Source organism: Schistocerca gregaria, chromosome 10 (assembly GCF_023897955.1).
Source record: "Schistocerca gregaria isolate iqSchGreg1 chromosome 10, iqSchGreg1.2, whole genome shotgun sequence".
Taxonomy (NCBI): Eukaryota; Metazoa; Arthropoda; class Insecta; order Orthoptera; family Acrididae; genus Schistocerca; species Schistocerca gregaria.
In genome coordinates, this window is record NC_064929.1 from 193,098,555 (window position 1) to 193,123,533 (window position 24,979).

Genomic DNA, 24,979 nt, shown 5'->3' on the forward strand with positions numbered 1-24,979 from the left:
CAGCGCTGGCAGGTCCACACACACACACACACACACACACACACACACACACACACACACACACACACACAAAAAATTCAAGCTTTCGCAACCAACGGTTGCTTCGTCAGGAAAGAGGGAAAGACGAAAGGATGTGGGTTTTAAGGGAGACTTACCTTAGGGGGGGAAAAGGACAAGTATACACTCGCACACACACACATATCCATCCGCACATACACAGACATAAGCAGACATTTGTAAAGGCAAAGAGTTTGGGCCAAATAAGTTACTTGTTTTTAAAAAGATTTATTTAAAAAACAAATTTTTGTGCTGTTTGTACAACTGATACATTAGCTTTTTACCTGGCTAATAATTAAAAAAAACCTTGTTATAACTAAGACCAAACAAACCTAAAAAAATATGGGCTATTCAGAACTAAAAACTGGTATTGGTTTTAACCAGTCAGTTTTTGCAATCCTTAGTTTAGGGGTGGCCCATTACACATATATGTAGCCTGGTGTAATTGTGAAAATGTTAGGACTTCAGCTGCTTGTGTTGTGCCTTTGCTATTGATTTAATGATGAAGCTTAAGACAACTTAATAAAAACCATGCAGTAACCAGGCATTGATCAAAGATGGGTGGTGTAGTGGATCTGGGAGATGTATTATTTTCAACTGAAGTTATCGATACCGAATTTAGTGGGCGAAGTGGTGAATGTTTTTCTCTTATATTTTTGTCGGAATTTTTATAAATTATAATTTACTTATTTTTTATGTTAATTTACTATTATGTTTAAAAATTGCAATATATTGATTGATATTGGTGGATATGACGAACAATATCAAAGAGACTTATTACAAGCGAAAGTTTGGGTGTCGAGTGGAATATCTTTGAAGCTAGAGTCGTTCTTTGTCACTTGTAGAGTCGGCTGTGGTCAGTTGAGACGCAGTCGTGGAACAAAGTTGTACTTCCCTGTGAAATAAATCGAAAGTGAATGATGAACTTATGAGTTTTTCGTATTACTTTTTATATCAAGTAGCAGCAAGCAAGCACATCCAGAAAGAAAAATGGTATTAGAAACAGAACAGTGGAACTTCTGCATCCAACAAACGGCACTATTGGAATCATACTCATATTAGACAACTGAAGCCACCTGTAGGAATTTAACTATTATATATATACAAAAAAGTGACTACTTTATTTGAACTATGCCTGGTTTTATTACAAAATAACAATAGTGGAACGACAGTTTCAGTGGGGAGGAAGCAGCTATGACATTCACAGTTGGAACACTCTATATTCACCAGACGAGATTAAAACAGGTTTCCAGCGAATACTGGACATTTCTTACCAGACAAGAAGTCAGTCTGGTGAGTGTGGATGGTATAGCTGCATCTCTTTTATTCACAACTAATACTGACTTACTTACCTTTACAGATTGCTCCACCTGTAATGTTGCTGTGCAACTTTTATGGCTGGCAATTAATTGTATGCTTCAGAACACACAAAAAATCTTTTAAGCAGGTGCTTGTGTAGAAGGGGAACTGTTGTTTGGTTGCAGGTGCTAAAGAACTTGGTAGAGAAGTGCTCCAGAATACACACACTGAGGATATCCAGTAGACTGCTGGTATCTGAGAAATTTTCGGAGGCAGTGTCACATATGCAAAACCTCAATGTACTGATTCTGGAAGGATATTCCACAGAAAGCCCTCCTGCACTGCGACCTTTGGCTGATGGGTGCCCACAACTGGCCGAGGTTGACTTTGGATTCACAGCTGTCGATATGTATGATCTGAAGTATTTCCTGAATGCCAAGAGGAACACCCTTAAGTCCTTGCATATAAAATGGACAATGGTTGTTGAAAGGTGAGTTGGAGAGTAATTGTTTAAAAATATGGCATCTCGGTCCTTGATCGCTATTTTTTATTTTCAATAACCGGTTTCAGGCTAGCTGCCCATCTTCAGATCTGTTAGACAAAGTTAAAAATGTAATTAACAAGAGAGATATAGTTGCAGATATAACTATCTTAGTTTACAAAAAGAAATTGTGGAATGTCAACATACCATATATTGCAGTTACAGAGTAACCTGTCAATACAAAACGATTGGTTTGCTGTCATAACTAAAGTAATGATTAATCTATTAAAACCTTATATCATAGTTTGGAGAAACCTGATTGGTAAAAGTAAAAACTGCCCTCTATCTGTAAGAATAGGGGCAGACAGGGTGGATGTAAAGGATAGTAAACAAGAAGTGAGCAAAATAAATGAACAAATGGAGGTCCTACATAAAGCTCCAAAAAGTCTCTATCTCAACGTGCTCAAACAGATTGAAATATACGCTCATCAAATGGTAAAACTCAGACCTATTAATTAATGAACAAAGTGATTTTATGCACAGGAGTTATTATGAGATTTTTAAAGACGTGTTTTAGACTTACTCTTGAATGCAACAGCACACTCCAGTAAGAACCAGCTGCAGCGGAACGGCCCTCCACCTACTGGTGACTAGGTGAATTGGGTGCGGCCGAAGCTTGACGTGGCGCTTTATACGTTCTGACGTAGGATATAGGGAAACATTCCATGTGGGAAAAATATATCTAAAAACAAAGATGATGTAACTTACCAAATGAAAGCGTTGGTATGTTGATAGACACACAAACACACACACAAAATTCAAGCTTTTGCAACCAACGATTGCTTCATCAGGAAAGAAGGAACGAGAGGGAAAGACGAAAGGATGTGGGTTTTAAGGGAGAGGATAAGGAGTCATTCCAATCCCGGGAGTGGAAAGAATTAACTTGGGGGGGGGGGGGGGGGGGGGGGGGACAGGACAGGACAGGACAGGTGTATACACACACACACACACATATATATCCATATACAGACACAAATTAATGTAAATTATTTCAGTTCATGGTCCACTCAAAAAAGATTATTTAAATGTTATTTCTTTAAAAATTGTCTTATTATTAAAAAGTATATTTGCCATTAATATGTATGGTGAAAAAATAACATCTTAGTACATATGCACAATTCTTACAGACAGAGGGAACTTTTTACTTTTACCAATCAGGTTTCTCCACACTGTGATATAAGGTTTTAATAGATTAAAAATTACTTTAGTTATGACAGCAAACCAATAGTTATGTACTGACAGGTTACTCTGTAACTGCACTATATGGTACATTGGCAATTAATACATTCCAAAATTTCTTTTTGTAAACTAAGATAGTTCTATCAGCAACTATATCTCTCTTGTTAATTATATTTTTAACTTTGTCTAACAGATCTGAAGATGGGCAGCTAGCCTGAAACCGGTTATTGAAAATAAAAAATAGCGATCAAAAACTGAAATGCCATATTTTTATTCAAAGAACGATCGCGGCAATCCCAATAAGACCATCGTGTCTAGTTTTGATAGTTATTGTTTGGCTTATGAGAATGTTTCACATGTGTTCAGCCTTTCCAGACACAAAGTTACCAGAAGGGCATCCTATTGAAAGACTTGTACCAAGACTTTAACAATACATTACTATTATTATATAATTTCTTAACGATGGGTATACTTCTGATGGAAAATTAATGTTTTATTTTATGGCCACATTTGGCTTTATTTTTTATCAAATTATGTCCTGTTTTGTACCAAATATCATGTTATTTTTTGGCAAATTAGTTGTTATTTTTGCCAAATTAGTTATTATTACCAAATTGTTACTTTTAACCATATTTGGTGTTTTTGCCACGTTCAGTCTTTTTTTGCCAGAATAGTTTTTTTTTCAAAATTCAGAGGTGTTTTTGTCAAGTTCATTTTGTTTTTTGCCATATTCATGTCATTTTTGCCAAATTTGGATTTTTCCCCTATTTCGGTGGTCCTCCTTTTAAAAGCCGAAAGGTTCTTTATTTATTTATTTTTCACAAATCGGGTGTTAAGTTTTTGACAAATTTCTGTGCCATTTTCAATTATCAAATTTTGTTAAATGGAAAATTAACTGTCATTTTAAGATTATACACGAACCAGTCTTGAGGAGATTAGAGGTCAAAATGCAGCCTTAATATTTAGTAACTACCAGTTACAAATAGTAGTAAAGTGCAATTCAGAGTTATAAAAATTTTTCAGCGAGATTACAATTTTCATGATACTTCATAAAAATGGCTGTTTTTTTTTTTAACCTGTTATTTTTTGCATTATTTTGCACCTTCCTGTTCCTAGGTATTAATAATTAGAGTTATAATAAATGGTGTGTTACTTCTTTGGACTTCTGAAATGTGACAGGAGGGATAGATTTCCTCGAGCGCCAGTTCTGTCTCTTTACTGGTTTGTCCTGCCATTGCTGACGGTCTGTGCTGACAGCTTGGAATGTCTGGAACTTTACGAGTACTGCATACTCGGCAACGATGCAAGGGAGGCATTTACTGCCCTGGGAAGCCTGAAGAACTTGCAGGAACTTAGGATGCCAATCCTCAAACTAGTACAGCCTGGTGCAGCTGCTCCAGCATTTAAGTAAGTTAACATGTTGAACACACAATTTGTCATGAATGTATTGTCTATTGGGAAATGCAATGTAGTGAAGTTTCTACAGCATCGTCCCTGTAGAACTGTTCTCTTAGTTGGACAGTCTCTTCACCCTGTCTGCTTTGTTGGTTGGGTCACGTGCTGTATTGGACTGACAACAACTGCCAGCATGAGGTTGTTTTAATGCACATAGCTTCTGTTATAATCTGAGTAGTCACTTAATCCTTTAACAAGGGATTTTTATTGAATATAATTCAGTGCCCGTTTTCAGGAGCACGGTACCTATCAAAATATTTCAAAACCTCAATATTGTATTTACTATGTGATTAAACGACGGTGGTGTTCCTGTGTCAGAGGCAATATCTTTGTCTTCCCTCAAGTCTCAGAGTGCTGTCCTATCTGCTGGGGTAGTGTTGAACGCCATAAATGGAGACCAAGTCAAATTGAGGCATACCTTTTGCAAAGTTTATTTGATAGCATTGAAGTATATTGTGCAACAGGCTGTAATAATTAATCGTGACTGTTTCCAGATGTACAGAAATAATCATTTTAATGTTTATATATATTAACTTACCAAAATACGGGGGTGAGTCAAGTGAAAACGTTAAATATTTTTTAGATATTACACTCCTGGAAATTGAAATAAGAACACCGTGAATTCATTGTCCCATTAAGGGGAAACTTTATTGACACATTCCTGGGGTCAGATACATCACATGATCACACTGACAGAACCACAGGCACATAGACACAGGCAACAGAGCATGCTCAATGTCGGCACTAGTACAGTGTATATCCACCTTTCCCAGCAATGCAGGCTGCTATTCCCCCATGGAGACGATCGTAGAGATGCTGGATGTAGTCCTGTGGAACGGCTTGACATGCCATTTTCACCTGGCGCCTCAGATGGACCAGCGTTCATGCTGGACGTGCAGACCGCGTGAGACGACGCTTCATTCAGTCCCAAACATGCTCAATGGGTGACAGATCCGGAGATCTTGCTGGCCAGGGTAGTTGACTTACACCTTCTAGAGCACGTTGGGTGGCACGGGATACATGTGGACGTGCATTGTCCTGTTGGAACAGCAAGTTCCCTTGCCGGTCTAGGAATGGTAGAACGATGGGTTCGATGACGGTTTGGATGTACCGTGCACTATTCAGTGTCCCCTCGACGACCACCAGAGGTGTACGGCCAGTGTAGGAGATCGCTCCCCACACCATGATGCCGGGTGTTGGCCCTGTGTGCCTCGGTCGTATGCAGTCCTGATTGTGGCGCTCACCTGCACGGCGCCAAACACGCATACGACCATCATTGGCACCAAGGCAGAAGCGACTCTCATCGCTGGAGACGACACATCTCCATTCGTCCCTCCATTCACGCCTGTCGCGACACCACTGGAGGCGGGCTGCACGATGTTGGGGCGTGAGCGGAAGATGGCCTAACGGTGTGCGGGACCGTAGCCCAGCTTCATGGAGACGGTTGCGAATGGTCCTCGCCGATACCCCAGGAGCAACAGTGCCCCTAATTTGCTGGGAAGTGGCGGTGCGGTCCCCTACGGCACTGCGTAGGATCCTACGGTCTTGGCGTGCATCCGTGCATCGCTGCGGTCCGGTCCCAGGTCAACGGGCACATGCACCTTCCGCCGACCACTGGCGACAACATCGATGTACTGTGGAGACCTCACGCCCCACGTGTTGAGCAATTCGGCGGTACGTCCACCCGGCCTCCCGCATGCCCACTATACGCCCTCGCTCAAAGTCCGTCAACTGCACATACGGTTCACGTCCACGCTGCCGCGGCATGCTACCAGTGTTAAAGACTGCGATGGAGCTCCGTATGCCACGGCAAACTGGCTGACACTGACGGCAGCGGTGCATAAATGCTGCGCAGCTAGCGCCATTCGACGGCCAACACCGCGGTTCCTGGTGTGTCCGCTGTGCCGTGCATGTGATCATTGCTTGTACATCCCCCTCGCAGTGTCCGGAGCAAGTATGGTGGGTCTGACACACCGGTGTCAATGTGTTCTTTTTTCCATTTCCAGGAGTGTATTTATTGTGCAGAGGTGGTGCAAAGCTGTATCACTTTTCAACATAATCTCCCCCACGCTCATTGCAAGTCTTCCAGCGCTTACAGAGCGCCCAAATTACTTTAGAAAAAAATTATTTTGGTAGTCCGCACAACCATTCATGCACCACGTGGCGTACCTCTTCATCAGAACGGAACTTCTTTCCTCCCATTGCGTCTTTGAGTGGTCCAAACATGTGGAAATCAAACTTCCTGGCATATTAAAACTGTGTGCCGGACCGAGACTCGAACTCGGGACCTTTGCCTTTCGCGGGCAAGTACTCTACCAACTGAGCTACCCAAGCACGACTCACACCCCGTCCTCACAGCTTTACTTCTGCCAGTACCTCGTCTCCTACCTTGGGGCAAGGTCAGATGAGTATGGTGGATGAGGAAGACACTCAAAATGCAGGTCTGTGATTGTTGCAACTGTTGTACGGGCAGTGTGGGGCCTAGCATTGTCATGTTGCAAAAAGGATACCTGCTGACAGCAATCCACATGATTTGATTGCAGGCCACAGATGATTGTTTAGAAGATCTGTGTATGATGCACTGTTGACAGTGGTCCCTCTAGATATGTACTGCTCCAAAATGATGTCTTTTTCGTCCCAAAAGAGAGTCGGGCATAATCTTTCCTGCTGATGATTCTGTTCGAAAGTTCTTTGGTTTTGGTGATGATGAATGGCGCCATTCCTTGTTCACTCTCTTCATTTCCGGTTGATGGAAGTGAACCCAGGTTTCATCCCCAGTAACGATTCTTGCAAGGAAGCCATACCTTCTCGTTCAAAGCGCCGAAGTAGTTCTTCACAAGCATCAACACGTCGTTCTCTCGTTTCAGGAGGCATCTGCCGTGGCACCTATCTTGCAGACACTTTGTGAAACTGGAGCACATCATGCACAATGTGGTGTGCTGACCCATGACTAATTTGTAAACATGCTGCAATGTCATTCAGTGTCACTCGGCAGTTTTCCTTCACTATGGCTTCAACTGCTGCAGTGTTCTGTGAAGTCACAACTCGTGCCTGACCTGGACGAGGAGCATCTTCCACTGCAGTCACACCATTTGCGAACTTCCTACTCCATTCGTAGACTTGCTATTGTGACAAACATGCATCACCGTACTGAACCTTCATTCGTCACCGAATTGCAATAGGTTACACACCTTCACTACACAAAAACCAAATAACAGAACGCTGTTCTTCCCTGGTGCAAGTCGCAAGTGGGGCGACCATCTTTATACTTATCAGTGCATCTGCACTATGCTACCACCTACAGGCTATTCTGCATGCTGTTTGTAGCATGCTTACCAACTTACAGGATAACGGCATGAAATTTCGATTTGTTGTACAAGTTTAAGGTTTTCATTTGACTCACTCTTGTATGACATTTTGAAGAGGTGATAAATAGCCAATGAAAAGCTAATTTTTTAAGAACACAAATCTTTAAGTACAAAATATGAAATAAATGTTGGTATGAGAGAAGACTATTACAAGTACATTCAGGTTCAAATGGTATCTTAATTTAGAGAAAATGTTACCTCTCTTGATGAAGTTATGATTGATGAAATATAAAAGCACTGAGCTCAGAACGATTGTTATTGAAGTATATGAAGTGAAACTTTAAATTACCATAATTTTCACATTAAATGAATAATGTGTGTGAACACACGATAGTAATTCAGTGGAATGTACAAATATTGTAAAAGCACTTGGAGTCTGCAGAGATTAAATTTCAGTCCAAATGATTAATTTGTAACAAACATTAAAAAATGTATCATAAAATGCACAAAAATAAATATGATACAAAGCCCAGTTTCATTAAAACCCATAATATTGTGTGTTATCAATTTATAATACTAATATTTCAAACAAAGGGGGTGATCCAAATGAAAACCTTAAAAGTCCTATAATATTTTTAATTGTAACAACGAACAAAAAACATACATGTCATTTTTTGACAGTCTCCCTGAATCCACATATTCCACTACTTCAGAAGCACATTGCTACTATGCTGCAAGAATTCCTTTGGGCATGTGTATAACCAGTCGTGCACTGTAGTTTTCACCTCTTTGTCTCTTCTAAAATGACTGCTTCTTTGAATGCACCAAACAGATAAGCTGCTAGGAGCAAGGTCTGGTGAATGAGGATGATGTACCAGACATTCAGATTTAATTTCCTGAATAGTCCCAGCTGTCTTACAGGCTGTATGCAGTCGGGTATTGTCATGCTGTAGCAATACACGATGATGCCAGAAGTCCTCATTTTTTTATTCATGATTTGCAGAGCAGATGTCATTTTTCAGCATGCCTGGATAAGAAAGATTTGTTACCATCACTCCTCTATCCATAATATGATCCAGAATTTCTCTGTTTGCTTCCCAGAAGAGAATGAGCATAACTTTTCCAGCAGACTTTTGAGTGCATAATTTTTATTTTTTTAATTTTTTATTTTTTTATTTTATTTTATTTATTTTTTTTCCAGTGATGAGTTGTAGTGCCATTCCTTGCTTGACCTTTTTGTTTCTGGTTGGTGATAGCGGATCCAAGTCTTATCGCATGTAACAGTTTCTCCCAGAAATGCATCATGATTGATGTGGAAATGATGCAGAAGTTCTTCAGAGGCATAACGGCGATTGTCTTTCGATTCAGCACTCAACTGATGTGGCCCCCATCTTGAGGAGACCTTATTGAAGTGCAATACATTGTGAACAGTATTCTGCACTGAACCAGTACTAATCTTCAAACTTGTGGCTATTTCATTTAGAGTTACACACGTTTTCTCCTTTACAAACTCCTTCACTAATGCAATGTTCTCATCCATCACTATGCGGTGAGCCTGCCCTGGTCTTGAGGCCTCCTCCACAGAAGTATTCTGAAAAAAAAAAAAAAAACCTTCCTACACTACTTGTACAATTGCTACACTCATAAACATGAACTGCCATACTGCACTCAGGGTTATACACCCCAGGGCAACCGGGAAAAACCTGGCAATTTTTTCATCTGGGAGATAACCAGGAATTTTTTTGAATTCCGGGAATTTTTCATTGCTTCAGTTTTCGGTTAAATTTTTGTAATTTTGACTGGTAAGAACTGATACTCTAACAAATGAGTTTACTGTATCCTGTTACTGCAGAATAATACTGCAGCAATAAAACATGAACGAGAGGTAAAAACTACAATAAAACACAAGTTGCGAAGAAAATGTGCCATTTATGACAACAAAACACAGCTCATACACAAGTGTCTGCAAACAGAAGAATGTTCAAAGGATTAAAGAATGAAGACTATACAATACTTCATAACAACAAACTGCTTTCGATAAGCTTGACATCACAACTATTTACTTCAGGTTCGTTTGAGCGGTTGCCAGCGGGCCCATGAACTTGAGCAATTGAGTCGCGTATGAGCTGTACCTTCTGTTTCTTGCTGCTTGAAGTGGGCTGTTAGCTGTATCAGTAGTAGCAACAAGCTGTCAGATCCTACCCAGAAAAAGTTTTCTTATGCACCCAATCTTCTCCATGTGACCCATGTTTACATTTCACGATTTGTCATTTTTGCTTGTTCAGAGCTCTCACATCAAACGGAAATAAAATGGATTTCTATGGCCGGGAGTTATCAACTGAATTAAAATACATTCACATTATTACAGAAGGCTAAAATATGTTATTACTCACAGTTTTCTTATTTTATTTTATTTCCATGTTTCTAGCAGTCAAGCATTAATTGTCTTGCAGAAAAATGAAGTTATTTTTGTTGGTTTGCTAAAGAAATTTGAACATTATTAACTTTTTCTGTGAAGGCAGTCAATTTATTTGAAATGAAGTGTTTCATTCCACACTCATGGCTGTGTTTCATTCCACACTCTTGGCTAGTTTCAACTGTTTGCTGAATTTCAAGTGCATGTTTTCATCCATTGGCACATATGGCATTATGCCATAATAAAGAAAATTTGCATCCCAAAAACCGCACTGAAAAACTTAATATCAGGTTGGAGCTTCCATTTGTCTAAAACATCCAACACAATCGCTCATGTACTTAATAGTCGCCCGAATAAATAGAGCACTTCTGGTAACTCAGAAGTTAGTCTCTGCGTACTGCTGTGTCCATAGGGTCAGAGGAGTCCAAAACAAACAGTTGTGTTGTGGGTAATGTGGGGATTGTTTTCCACTTTTTTGAAATCTTATTAAAAGAAAAATTTTAAGTAAAAGTGAATAATTTTATTTTGCTGTTTTATTTATCTCTGTTTACCTTTTTTCTTCAGACTTGATTTTTTCTGAAAAAGGGAACGTCAGAAAACAAACATTCATTTTTCTCTTAATTTTCTACGTATTTTGTATTAAAATTTTAGGTAAATGCAAATTACTGTAATTTTTCGAATTAACTGTAACGATTTACCTCCATTTACCTTTTTTTATTGTCTCTTAATTTTATATGAATTTTATAATAAAATTTATGTTTTTTGTAATATTTATATGGATAAAAGTGAGCAAGGAATTAAAATGTGTGATAGTAGAAGGAAATTGTAGGTACTTGCTAACTTTCTTAAAAGTAAGCTCTATGAATCTCAACATACGAATTAGCATTTTAAGCCGGATTATGCATTTTAGTATAGTTTAAGAGATTCTGATGCTCTCAGAGAGTTCTGTTATGTCCTGATTCTTTTGTGGCGTAATGTAATACCTGTTAATACTATATACATACAAACATACGGGCTTCCTGCATTATCGTAGCTGCGCACATTCAGTAACAGCTGTTTTCTGGTGCTCTATGGCAACTGCTGAAACGCACCTATTTCTAACATGTAGCTGGAAAATATTGCAAATGGTGGTTTGAAAAGAGTTACTTTCAAGACATTCGAACATTCACACACGTAACATAATTCATCTTGCGTAAAAGGAAATTCACTTTGAATTACATAGCGTTTGACTCTCATTTGAAACCTAACACTTCGAGAACCAGCCACTTACAAGAACTTCGGGCACAGAAGACAAGACATTTGTCATTATTTAAAATTTTACTGAAGATTTGTGTGATGTAATTTAAAGTGTAACACACAAAAAAATTATATGTGAAAGCTTAACTTTTCCAGTAGCTGTACTATGAATATTAATTTGTGTGTTTGTGCTACTTAACAATGGTATTGCTATTGGCCTACTACATCATGAGTCCTATGCTCTGAATATCTGCTGCCATTGGCTGGCTAGATCACATGACATGAGCTGCGATTGGCTTACAAAATGCATCGAAATCTCTGTTTCAATGCTTTGGAAACTAATGTGCGACTTTATACTTTTGTAATACGAAGATGTGCAGTGGACATGTTATTGCACACCATGATCTTTCCAAAACACCTTTCTTTTTTTTTTCTTTGAGGAGGGAGGCATCATTTTCTAGAATGCTGGTGTATAAAACCTTAACCATTGAAAGGATTGATAAGTTTTACAATTCCAAGGGAAAATATACTGTCACTTAACATGGAAAAAGTATATGTTAGCCCAGGTATTTTTAAACGGGGAATCCAGGAATTTTTTTTCCTTGTCCGCGTATACACCCTGGTACTGCCATTCTGCAATGAATTCCAATTTGTTTTTAACACTTTTACTACACAAAAAATGCATCGCATATCGCTGCTCAATTGTGGTGCATGTTGGGAACGGGATGGCCATCTTGTTGCTGACGTTGCTGCCTTATCCTGTATCATAGCATCACTCTGCCAGCTGTCAGTCACTTTCTGAACCCCAAGGAACTCTACTGCCAACTTAAACTCTTATGAAACTTCCTGGCAGATTAAAACTGTGTGCCCGACCGAGACTCGAACTCGGGACCTTTGCCTTTCGCGGGCAAGTGCTCTACCAACTGAGCTACCGAAGCACGACTCACGCCCGGTACTCACAGCTTTACTTCTGCCAGTATCCGTCTCCTACCTTCCAAACTTTACAGAAGCTCTTCTGCGAAACATGCAGAACTAGCACTCCTGAAAGAAAGGATACTGTGGAGACATGGCTTAGCCACAGCCTGGGGGATGTTTCCAGAATGAGATTTTCACTCTGCAGCGGAGTGTGCAGAAGTAAAGCTGTGAGTACCGGGCGTGAGTCGTGCTTCGGTAGCTCAGTTGGTAGAGCACTTGCCCGCGAAAGGCAAAGGTCCCGAGTTCGAGTCTCGGTCGGGCACACAGTTTTAATCTGCCAGGAAGTTTCATATCAGCGCACACTCCGCTGCAGAGTGAAAATCTCATTCTGGAAACATCCCCCAGGCTGTGGCTAAGCCATGTCTCCACAGTATCCTTTCTTTCAGGAGTGCTAGTTCTGCATGTTTCGCAGAAGAGCTTCTGTAAAGTTTGGAAGGTAGGAGACGGATACTGGCAGAAGTAAAGCTGTGAGTACCGGGCGTGAGTCGTGCTTCGGTAGCTCAGTTGGTAGAGCACTTGCCCGCGAAAGGCAAAGGTCCCGAGTTCGAGTCTCGGTCGGGCACACAGTTTTAATCTGCCAGGAAGTTTCATATCAGCGCACACTCCGCTGCAGAGTGAAAATCTCATTCTGGTTAAACTCTTATCTCACAACTTTTCAGAATTGTACAGAACTTTTAAGGTTTTTATCTGACTCACCCTTGTATATTAGTGGGTAGGGTACATTATGAAACTAGCTCTTTTTTTTAGAATTAAGGGAGTTCATTGTCAGAGAACCACTTGCTAATTCTTTGAGAAACATCATTAACAATCTCTTCTGTTGCTTTTGTTCTAATGGGCTTTATTATAAGACTAGTATCATCTGTAAAAGGCCCAATTCCACATGTTCAATTCAAAGTGGAAGGTCATTCACATATATAAGGAATAAGAGTGGACCCAAAATTGGCCCCCAAGGCAGCTCAGGACTCTTTTGAGTAGGTGCTTGGCTTTCGTGGGGGCCTGGCCTTGGCAACATTATTCCCTTTTTGTCCTGCATACTTATAGGTCCACTATCCCTTTCTCCCTCTGCCGTTCTGTTGGATTGTTTTCTTGGTGCCAGCCTTGCTTGGACCTGGTTTATGATTGGGCCCAGTCTCTATGGAAGGATGGTCCTCTTTCAATGCATTGAGATACGACCCTAAAATGTTCCCTTCCCTAGCTATGCCATGGGAGGAACGTAGGGCTAAGTGGCAAGCAGAGCAATATCCCCAGCAATACGTAGTTTGCACAAGGACTAATGGCGATTCCTTTTTAGCCACAAAGCCCTTGTCCTTTGTGGAGAACTTGGAAGACAAGTTTGGGGAAGTGGCAGTCATCTCTAAAATGAATAGTGGGTCAATTCTGATCAAGATGGCATCCCCTGCCCCATCGCGGGCACTGCCCTCTTGTAGCAAGCTGAGTGACCATAATAATGGCAGTCACTCCCTGTAACAGTCTAAATTTAGTTCAGGGCATCATTTTCCACAGAGAGCCACTCGTACAATTGGATGAGGAGCTATGGGCCAACATTGAGCGACACGGTGTACACTTTGTCTGTCATGTACATGGGGGCTGAAGGACAATAGGATTACTAAAGTGCCTTCATCTTGGCGTTTGAGGGCAATTCATTGCCTGAAAAGGTCAAGGTGGTGGAATACCAATGCAGTGTCAAACTGTATGTCCCCTGCCCCTTCCCACCACACCCTCTCCAGTGGTGCTTAAAGTGCTTGAAATTTGGGATGTGTCTTCACACTGCAATGACAGCCCCAACTGTAGAGATTGTGGATGAATGCTGCATGCAAATGCTGGCTGTACACCTCCTGCTATCTGTGTCATCTGTGGAAAGCACCATTCCATGCCTCACCAGATTGAGCTGTTTTTCAGCAAGAAAAGAAAATTCAAAAATATGAGACTGTGGACAGACTCTGTTACCAAGAGGCCAAGAAGAACGAGCATGTCAACTTATGTTGTATGCTACAACTGTGATGATGTCACCCTCGTCAGCATCAGTACTCTCACCTATTACACCTCCTGTAGTGAGCACTCAGGGCTGCTCAACCACACCTGTCGCTGTGATGGTTGGCAGCTCCCCTCTAGCTTATTCCCCCACACCTACTCGGGGATCGATGGTGTCACCACACAGCAGAATGCAGAACCTATGTATACTAATGCCATAACCACTCAACCAATTGCAACAGGTGACCCTAAGGCATAACCTACACCCTTTGTTCCTTCACGGCCTCACTGTATGTCGACAACATTATCGTCCAGTGGAATTGTAGCAGTTTTTTCCACTATTTGTCTGAGCTACGACATCTGTTAAGCACATCACCTATCTTCTGCACTGCCCTTCAGGAGACTTGGTTTCCAGCAATACAGGCCCCACCCCTTCATGGATACCGGAAATATTAGAAGCAGCGTACTGCCTATGACAGGGTGTCAGGTAGAGTTTGCACATATGTTCTAGATACTCTGTTAGCAAACTCATGTCTTTTAATACCCCTTTGAAGGCTGTGGCTACTCGGTAAGGGCATTTCAGGATATTACCATCTGGAATGCTTACTTTCCTCCCAGTGGTGAAGTGTCTCAGAACATACTGTTTCCATTTGTTTCTCACCTCCCATGCCACCTTTAGACACCCATAATTCTTTTTGGGATGGATCCATGGTCACTTGCCGCAGTACAAACCTAAAAAAAAAATACTGGCACTACTTGACATCTGCCTCTTGAATACCAGTACCGTCATAGACCTTTCCATTTGCAGCTCTTGTCTTCTCCCATCCTTCTACTGGAGGGTCCATGACGACCTCAGTGGTAGTGACCACTTTCCAATATTCCTGGCCTTTCCTCTTTGTCACTCCCCTGGACACCTGCCCAGATGGACTCTCAACAGTGCTGACTGAGATGATTTCACCTCCGCTGTCGATCTTGTCTCCCTTTTGCATGGAGAAACCAGTGAGGCAGTTCAGAATACAACTACAGCCATTCTTTCAGCAGCTGATTTAGTTATCCCCTGTTCCTTGGGCCTTCCATGATGGAAGATAGTACCTTGTGTGTCTCAGGGAATGGGGATCTTGGCTTGAATGCCCAGGTTGTGAGGGTGGAATAAACCTCTATATAAAAAAAAACTCAATCTCAAAGTGTGCTGTGCACTAATGAGGCACATGGCTGTTGAGATGGAACAGTTGTTAGTGGGCAACCTCTGAGGAATCTGCCACACCTCAGTTGTATAAGCCATACCTAAGCACGTGGAGCTTTGTCTACATCGACTTTTATTTCCCTAGCTGCTCATGGGACCATGATGGATCCTTTGAAGTTTCCTCTTCCACCTCCCAGCAGAACTCAAGGGTTACACAGAATTTGTCCTAGAATAGTAACAGAACACATGCCTCCAGTCAAATGTGTTTTTAATTATGAAACAGAAAGAGGGCAGTTTCAAAAAGGTCTCACCTTTTTATATTCAGAAAGGTTTGGTGGGCATCACAGGTTCACTGTAATCTGTCAAATGACTGCGTAATGGCACATTGTTGGGCCTTGGAGAATATGCCATCAACACAGAGCTCCATAACTCCTTGAACCATAAATAGGGGTTGTGACCTGTAGAGATCTTGTTGACATTCCTGAGGAGGAATTGAAGAGTGAGTGGGCTCAGGAGGGGATCGATCGTTGATCTGCAAAATATATTGAAAAGGGTAGATGGGGATCCCATAAAATCTAATTCCTTCATCCTTGTTTTCAATAGCATGAAACTCCCAGAGCATATGAAGGCTGGTTTTCTCCGTCTTAAGTGTATGGCCATATGTCCCTAACACAATGCACTGTTTTAAGTGCCAGCACTTTGGAGCCTTCACCTTAGGATGTAAGGATGAAGCATTATGTGGCAAGGCTGCCCATGACGGTGTTGGCTGCTCCTCCTGTCACAAGTGTGTAAACTGCTCTAAGGATCACCCTGTCTGGGATAGAGATTGCAGTGTCTTCCCTGAAGATTGGAACATACAGGAGATGAAGACTTTGAAATGAATACCATATGGGGAGGCCAAGATAATGTATAAGGCAGTCTCCCACATTCACTACATAGAAGGCTACTTAGACAGCCAACACTTCTACACAAATCGAAGTTTCTAGTGTCAAAACTTGTATCTGTGTTTGTCAGTGTCGTCGTCAAGCTGCAGTTGTTTTCAAGCCCATAGCCCCTCTGAGAACATCAGAGAAAGCCACTGTTACTGCCATTGTGGAGCTCACGGTACCTCCAAAGGTGGAGTCTTGTAATAAAAAAAAAAAAAAAACCAGTGCTGCCTCAGCCACTGTTGCAGTAGTTCCCACAAAGCCATACCAGCCCAAGAAAGGAAATGAGAAGCTTCTGTCACGAGCTAAAATTGGTGGTAGACAGTCTGGGATGTCATTCAATTTGATGGCTCTGCTTCTTCTGCTTCAAAGCTAATGGACTGCAAAGTCTGTCTGGGCAATGAACTTGCCCCAAAGCTGAAACTCCAACCGTTGTGGGCTTCCCATTCTGCTGAAAGTCCAACCACCATGATAAATGGCTCCCATACTACAGTAGTACATGAATAGGTTCAGGACTCATGTGGAGGAAGTGAAACTCTTGTGCTTGTGCTTGTGTTTGCAGGAACCACATAATAAGCTAGTGATGCGTCTTTGCTGTAGGGCAATACCCTCCACCATAAGGATGACCTGACTGGGGAACAAACCAAGGGAGGTGACGTTGTGTTTCTCAATAACACACACTACTCCCCTGCTCTCCCCTTAGTTACTGACCTACAAATAGTAGCCGTTGCAGTCCATGCTGGTCCTATGATCATCGTCTGCTCCCTGTACTTACATCCGCAGGATGCAATAGATTCTGAGACTCTCACAGTACTTATTGAACAACTTCCCCACACGTTTCTCCTATTGGGTGATTTCAATGCCCATAATGTAGTTCGGGGCTCACACGATACTTCCCCAGGGCTCGAGTGTTTGGAAAACCTCATGATGTCTCAGGAGCTGTGCATCCTCAGCTCAGGCAGCCCCACACATTTCTCGGCTGCTACTGGTCATCTTCTGCCACTGACCTCTCTTTCTGCTCTCCAGCCGTAGCACACTCAGCATAGTGGGAAGCAACTGAAGAACTTCGTTCAAATGACCCCTTCCTGCTGTGGATCCATCCACTGGATGGAAGTCTGCTGGACCAGACACCATCAAAATAGTTGATCAGTAGGGCTAACTGGGCACTGTTCAGCTAGGAATGGGTGGACCACATAAAGTGTATGATCCATCGTGCTGCTGACATATCCACAGTAGTCATTAGGTCATCTTAGAAGGTGACCTGTACCTCGGTGGACAGGTGAGTATTGCTCAGCTATCCAGGACAGATGTGCGGCTCTTTGACCGTTTAAATGCTGTCCGACAGCAGACAACCTCACAGCCTTTCGACTTAAATGAGCCAATGCTTGATGCATCATTAAGGAGATCAAAAGCAGTCATGGCAAGCGTTTCTCGACTCCATCAACCGTACCCCTGGTTCTATGAAAGTGTGGGAAGCCATTTCGAGGATTTCTGGTAAACGCAGGCATTCACTGATAGCAGCAGTGCTGACATGGATGTTTCCATGTTTAGTTTTTGATGGACTATCCACTGGGCCATCTTACCAGTAAATCTGAGGGGGTGGGTTGGACAGTTTCCCTTGTTAGCACTGGTTACAGAAAATTGTGGCTTGTGAGGAGTTGCTAAATAATTGTATCCCATTCTTTTTAACTCCATATCCATACTGATTCTGCCATCTGATCTGTTGGTAGCACTTTGAAACTCACAAGTGATTCCTTCCACTAATTTCATAGATTTTCTTATAACCACCCTCCATACCACTCGGCAGTCCCAGTACATGAGGTAAGCCTTATGTTAGTTTAGTTGAGGTTGTTCTGTCATGTTTCCAGTTCACAATCACATTGCCAAAAGTCAGCTGGGGAAGCGTTAGACTGGTTGAAAATGTCTCTGAGGGGTTTGTCACTAAGCTGTCATCCAGTACCTAGTCCATGTTCAAATTCACTGAGCCGTATTACAATGAAATAATCCCTGTCACCTTGTGTACAGGTGCATCCACTTTGTGACATCTAGTGGTCAGTTCCTCTAAAGAAACAGCAACTACTGCATAATAAGACTAGAGATGATTGAGATTCCAAATGAAACAGGTTTGATTGTCAAGAGAGCAATGCACAAAGCCCTCAGTGGATACCTTAGCAGAATATTGTTAAATGATCTTTTGCAAAACCGAAGGAAATTCTGGTCATATGTAAAGTTAGCAACCAGTCACTCACAAATAAGACAGGAACTGAAATTGAGGGCACCAAAGCACAAGCTGAAATACATGACATCATTTTCAAATGTTCCTGTACTGAGGAGCATCAAGAAGAATTGCCACAGTTTAAACCGCTTCACTCTGAAAAGTTGAATGAAATAAGTGTTAGTTATCAGTGGTGTTGAGAAACAACTGAAATCATTGAAACTGAACAAAGCTCCAGTGCCCAATGGAATCCCTGTCAGATTCTGTACTGAATTTGCAACCTAGTTAACTATAATCTATTGTAGATCCCTCCAACAAAAAAAAAAAAAACAAGCACAGTTCTTGGAAAAACACAGGTCACACCTGTCCACAAGAAGGGTTGTAGAAGTAATCCACAAAACTGCTGTCCAATATCCTTGACATCAATTTGTTGTCGAATCTTGGAATGCATTCTGAGCTCAAACATACTGAGGTATCTTGAACGCATTGACATCCTCCTAGCCAACCAGCGTGTATCACAGAAATATCAGTTACCCAAAACTCAACTCGCGCTGTTCTCACATGACATAATGAAACCTTCTTGCCAGGCAGTAAGATAGATTCCTTATGTCTTGATTTCTGAAAAGCATCTGACTCAGTACCACATCACACTTATTGCAAAAGTATGATCGTATGGTGTATGAAGCGAAATTTGTTACTGGATTTAATTTTTTGGTGGGGATGATTCAGCAGGTTACCTTGGACATAGTGATGTAGTCAGATGTATAAGTAACTTCAGATTTGTCCTAAGGAAGTGTGTTGGGACCCTTGCTGTGCATGTTGTATAGTAATGACCTTATGAACAATATTAATAGAAACCTCAGACAATGTGCAGATGATGCAGTTATCTGTAATAAACCACTGTCCCAAAGGAGACATAGATATTCAGTAAGATCTTGATAAGATTTCAAACTGGTGTCATGATTGGCAACTTGTTTTAAATGTTCAGAAATGTAAAATTATGCACTTCACAAAACAAAACAAAAAAAGTAGGGTCCTATTGCTATAGTATCAGTGACTCGCAGTTTGAATTCGCCAACCTGTACAAATACCTGGATTTAGTGATTTGTAGGGAATGAAACGGAATGATCACATAGGCTCAGTTTAGGGTACAGCAGGCAGTGGACTTAAGTTTATTGATACTATACTGAGAAAATGCAATTAGGCTACAAAGAAGAGAGTGTACAAGTCCTTCATGCAACCTGTTCCAGAATATTGCTCAGGTGTGTGAGACCCATACCAAATAGGACTAATGGGGTCATATTGTATGTATACAGAGAGAGGCAGCATGAATGGCACAGGTTTGTTTGGCCCATGAGAGAGTGTCTGAAGAAAATGAACTTACAGACTCTGGAATATGCACCTAAACTGCCTCAAGTTTCAAGAACTGGCTGTAATTGATGACTCACCCGCATAGGGATTGTGAGGACAAGATTAGATTAAGACATGGACAGAGGCATTTAAAGACTCATTCTTCCTGTGCGCCATACATCATTGGAACAGGAAGAAACCCTAATAACTGGTAAATGGCATGTACCCTCTGCCATGCACTTTAGTGGGTTGCAGGCTATGGATGTAGATGTAGATTCTGTGTTATATAGGGGTGTCTGAATAGTATTGATCAGAGAGTGTATTTGTACTCCAGCTCCCAAGATTGACCTGAAAGATAGCAAAGCTTTAAATAAATAAATAAATTATATTAAAAACAAAGATTCCGAGACTTACCAAACGGGAAAGCGCCGGTAGACAGGCACAATAAAATAACACACAAACACACACACAAAATTTCTAGCTTTCGCAACTGACGGTTGCTTCTTCAGGAAAGAGGGAAGGAGAGGGAAAGACGAAAGGATGTGGGTTTTAAGGGAGAGGGTAAGGAGTCATTCCAATCCCGGGAGCGGAAAGACTTACCCTAGGGGGAAAAAGGACAGGTGTACATTCGCACACACACACACATGTGATCTGCCATAGTTGGCAGCTGTGTGTGTGTGTGTGTGTGTGTGTGTGTGTGTGTGTGTGTGTATTTGCTTGTGGTATCAATGGCATTTGTTTCACTGTTTCTCTTTTGTTGGTGAAGGGTGTGGTCGAAATCTTTTTGTAAGTGTCTTTCAGTTGTGCCTATGTGCAACTTAACATGTCTTCTTTATGGTAAGTAGCAATCTGGCTTTTCCTACATTCTTAACATTTGATACACAATCAGGCTTTGCACCTCATAAGTACAACCACACTTGTAAAGAACACAGGTGTTCCAACAGTTCTACCTGGTCCAAATGCAATAAATGATTTGTGACCTATATATTTCAAAAATTGGTAGCATTGTCACCCAAATATTTTTGCAACAGTTACTTTAGAGTGGTATCTTATTAGCATACCAAAGCAGTGAAAGTTGGTAGGCAGGGTGCATGTTAGGAGCTTGAGAGATTTCTTTCTAATTTTTACATATTGAAGAAAAATTAACATTCCATAACATACTTGATTGTGTTTTTTAGGACTGGTGGGCTGACAAAACTGAGACTGCTGGATCTGCGAGGAGCATTTTATCTGGACAACGAGACAGTAATTGCCATCAGCCACGGATGCCCTGCTTTGCGGGAACTCATTGTCAGAAATGTCGTGCAACTTTCTGACGCTGCCTTCTCCCAGATCTACCATTTGGAAGATCTTGATATGTGAGCAGTTATGTTGCTGACTTTTCCATGTAGAGCATACAAAGTACTGGGCTGAGAAATGGAAAATACTGGTGAAACAGTCAGTAATTGTAATAATTAGTCGCTGATACCATGACTGAAATTGTGTTGAGAGTCATTGAGTCATGACATTAAATAAAAATACACTGGTGGCCATTAAAATTGCAGCACTATCAAGGCAGCCTCCAACAAATACCGGATTGGCATGTAGTGTACGAAACATTCGGATATGCAAATGATCAGTACTTCAGCACAACCACACATAGTACAGATGGACCAAAAGTCTGGGAACATCCTCATAAAATCCAAACCTAGTAGAAAACAGTAAAATAAAAATCCGTACACATGAGGAAGGGGAGGGGAAAAAACTAATAGGCTATGACACCAACATGGCAGCCATCTTGGATTCAGCTCTAAGATTTCCACTGGAAGGTGCTTGTGTGACATGCCAGGCAGGTAGAGAGTTCACCAGAAAAACAATTATGTTGCTATTTTGAACATAGCTTCATTCATTCTCAAGTTATAATGAGTTGTGTAGCATGTACCTACAAGGCATCAAAGGGAGTTTTAAACATTGCAAATCCCATGCCTTACAAGTTACATGTGTTTAAATGGTAGGTAACATTTACTTCTGCTCACGTTTTAAATGTCATTCCCTCATTTGCAGGTTACAAAAATGTCATTAACACAAGAAGAATGGATCAAAATCATCCTGGTGTCAGGAGAAATAAGTGCATTAGTCATTGCTGATGATTTCAACAGTTGTCATCCGACCAGACAGTGCAGTTGCCAAACTGTTGGCCAAATTCCAGGCAACAGGTTCCATCACAGACAAACCAAAAGTAGGAAGACCAAAAGCTGCCACCGATTAAGGAGCAGCAGTGAGTGTGCTGGCATTGTTTGCTGAGAGACCGCAATGGAGCATTTGCCGCCTGCCACTAGAGTGTGGGGTTAGTTGTACCTCAATCCTGTGAATTTTATTGGAGCACAAATGGCACCTATACAAAATTAAACTGAATGATAATGACCCAGACCATCAGGTACAATTTGCAGAATGGATGATACAGCAACTGCAGATAGATCCTGGTTTTCCTTATCAGGTACTATTCAGTGATGAAATCAGTTTCTTTATCAATATTGTGGTGAAAAAGCAGAATCACAGATACTGATCGGACACAAATCTGCACTGGATTGAGTCGGCTCACAAAAAGTAACAGCCAGCCTATTGTGGTGTGTGGGGTACCAAAGTGGTGAGACTATTTTCTATTGAAAATTCATGAACAGCCAACGGTTATATGATCGAGGTGTTTCCTTAGCTATTAATGGAGGATAGGACATTTCCAGAATTCTTCCAGCAGTTGGAGCCCCATCATGTTATGGACACAGTGTGAGGGCATACCTGTATGAGCACTTTCCCCAATAGGGGATTGGTTATAGGGGTACAGTGGAGTGGCCACCTCATTCACCAAGTTCAACTCATTTGGATTTTTACCTGTAGTGTCATGTTAAAGCACTGGTTTATGCTGTGAAAGTATGGGTTATTGTTCATCTTAAGCAGCTCATTGTTGATGTCTGTGGTCAAATTCAGCCGGATAAGTTGGTCAGAATTCATCAGGACTGGGCTTGGAGGATAGCAGACATATGGACAGCATATCAAAACATTTCTGTAATTGTTGGTGTTCTCTCGGGAGTGTGTAATGTCAGCTTAATGCCTTTTCAGTACATAACACTCATGCTGCTGAGCGTATCACTGCTGCCACACATAATTGGTTATAACTCTAGAATGAATAAAGCTGTGTTCAAAATAACGTCATCGTTTTTCTGGTGAAGTTCTCTAGCTGTTTATATGTCACAGGACCACCTTCCCATTGGAAATTTTTGAGTTGAATGCAAGATGGCAGGTTTTAAGATGATCGCCACGTTGGTGACATAGCCTACAACTCTGAATTCTTCCCGTAGTGTTTTTTACACTAGGCTGCTCAGTAGTCTGACTGAGGCAGAAATCCAAACATGCCTCTCTGATCAGGGTGTCATTGCCATCTATTGGACAATGAAAAACGTAGCTGGATCCTTAGTGCCCACATGCAGTCTTTTTCTCACCTTTGATAGAGCAGTGCTTGAAAGACCAAAGCAGGCTATGACGTTATCACAGTCTGGTCGTGTCTGCTATTCCTGGGGCTCATGCTCAATAGGAAACTTTCTTGGTCCTCTCATGTGTCTTACCTGGCCGCCAGCTGTATGCTGTCCCTCAATGTCCTATATGTCCTCAATGGTACTTCCTGGGGAGTGGATTGGGCCACTCTTCTCCATTTGTACTGATCCTTTGTCCGTTTGAACCACACCATGGCATCCATGTAGCAACTGGCACCTTTTACACTAGCTCAGTTAAGGGTCTGTATGCAGAAGCTGCCAAACTACCACTGTGACTTTCTCCTCAGCAGATATGCATGCCGTTTGTTCGCCATGCAGAACAAACTATACAAATCATAAATGATAATTAATTGAAACCCTCAGCTGCCGACAGGTGTTGTCGATATACCTCGATGGGGACAGCTGAAAATGTGTGCCCCGACTGAAACCCGAACCCAGGGTCTCCTGCTTACATGGTAGATGCTCTATCCATCTGAGCCACCGAGGACACAGATGAATAGCGCGACTGCAGACCCACATTCCCAACTGTCCACAATCTACATACGTAATGTACCTAATAGATATTTTCCCATCCACTCACTACTCGTGCACACTAATGAGTGGATGGGCAAATATCTATTAGGAACATAACATATGTAGATTGTGGGCAGGTGGGTCTCACAGGAGGCATGCAAGGGATAAGTCCCTGTAGTCGATGCAGTCCTCCCAACCAAACATCAAACGAACATCATGCCGGAACATGTTGAAGCTGTTACATATTCAAGCGTACAAAGTAAGAGTGATGCAAACATTAAAACCAACAGATCACTGATGGTTGTCTTGATCCAAATCTCTATTTCAACTTAAAGCACAATTTCACCTTAGCGGGTAGATGAACTCTCAAACCACATGCTATTGTTAAACAGACAATCCCAGGGAATGCTTTTAGGTGCCTCTGCATTATTTGGAAGTAGGCATTTTGTGTGCAGTTTCATGCCAATGGATTGTAGACCTCATTTTCTTTACCCGTTCTCAAATGTGTGTAACAGAATTGTTGCAGACATTCATAGCACAGCTGACTGAGGAAGAACGAGAGTATGCACCTTTTCAGCAAGATGGCACTTTGTCACATACTACATGGTTTTCAATGTCATACAGTGATGAAACTTTTGAGACAATAATGTGCTGTTTCCACAGGTTTATAACCTTCCAAATCGCCCAATCTGCCTACCCATGATTTTTATTTGTGGGGTAATTTAAAGGATAATGTCTACAGTAACAACCAACATACAACTGAAGAATTGTAAACAAACATTCTCAGTTCCATTGCAGAAATCACATCAAATGAATTGGCATAAGTTT

General features: G+C 41.5%; 1 protein-coding gene across 1 annotated transcript in view; it reads left to right on the forward strand.

The window, feature by feature from the left end:
• Positions 1–24,979, forward strand: part of LOC126293297 (uncharacterized) — a 104,238-nt gene that overhangs the window by 54,766 nt on the left and 24,493 nt on the right. Inside the window, exons 4-6 of the mRNA XM_049986428.1 lie at positions 1,542–1,846; positions 4,256–4,483; positions 21,290–21,469. Coding sequence (XP_049842385.1) covers positions 1,542–1,846; positions 4,256–4,483; positions 21,290–21,469 — 713 coding nt within the window. The remainder of the gene's footprint in view (positions 1–1,541; positions 1,847–4,255; positions 4,484–21,289; positions 21,470–24,979) is intronic.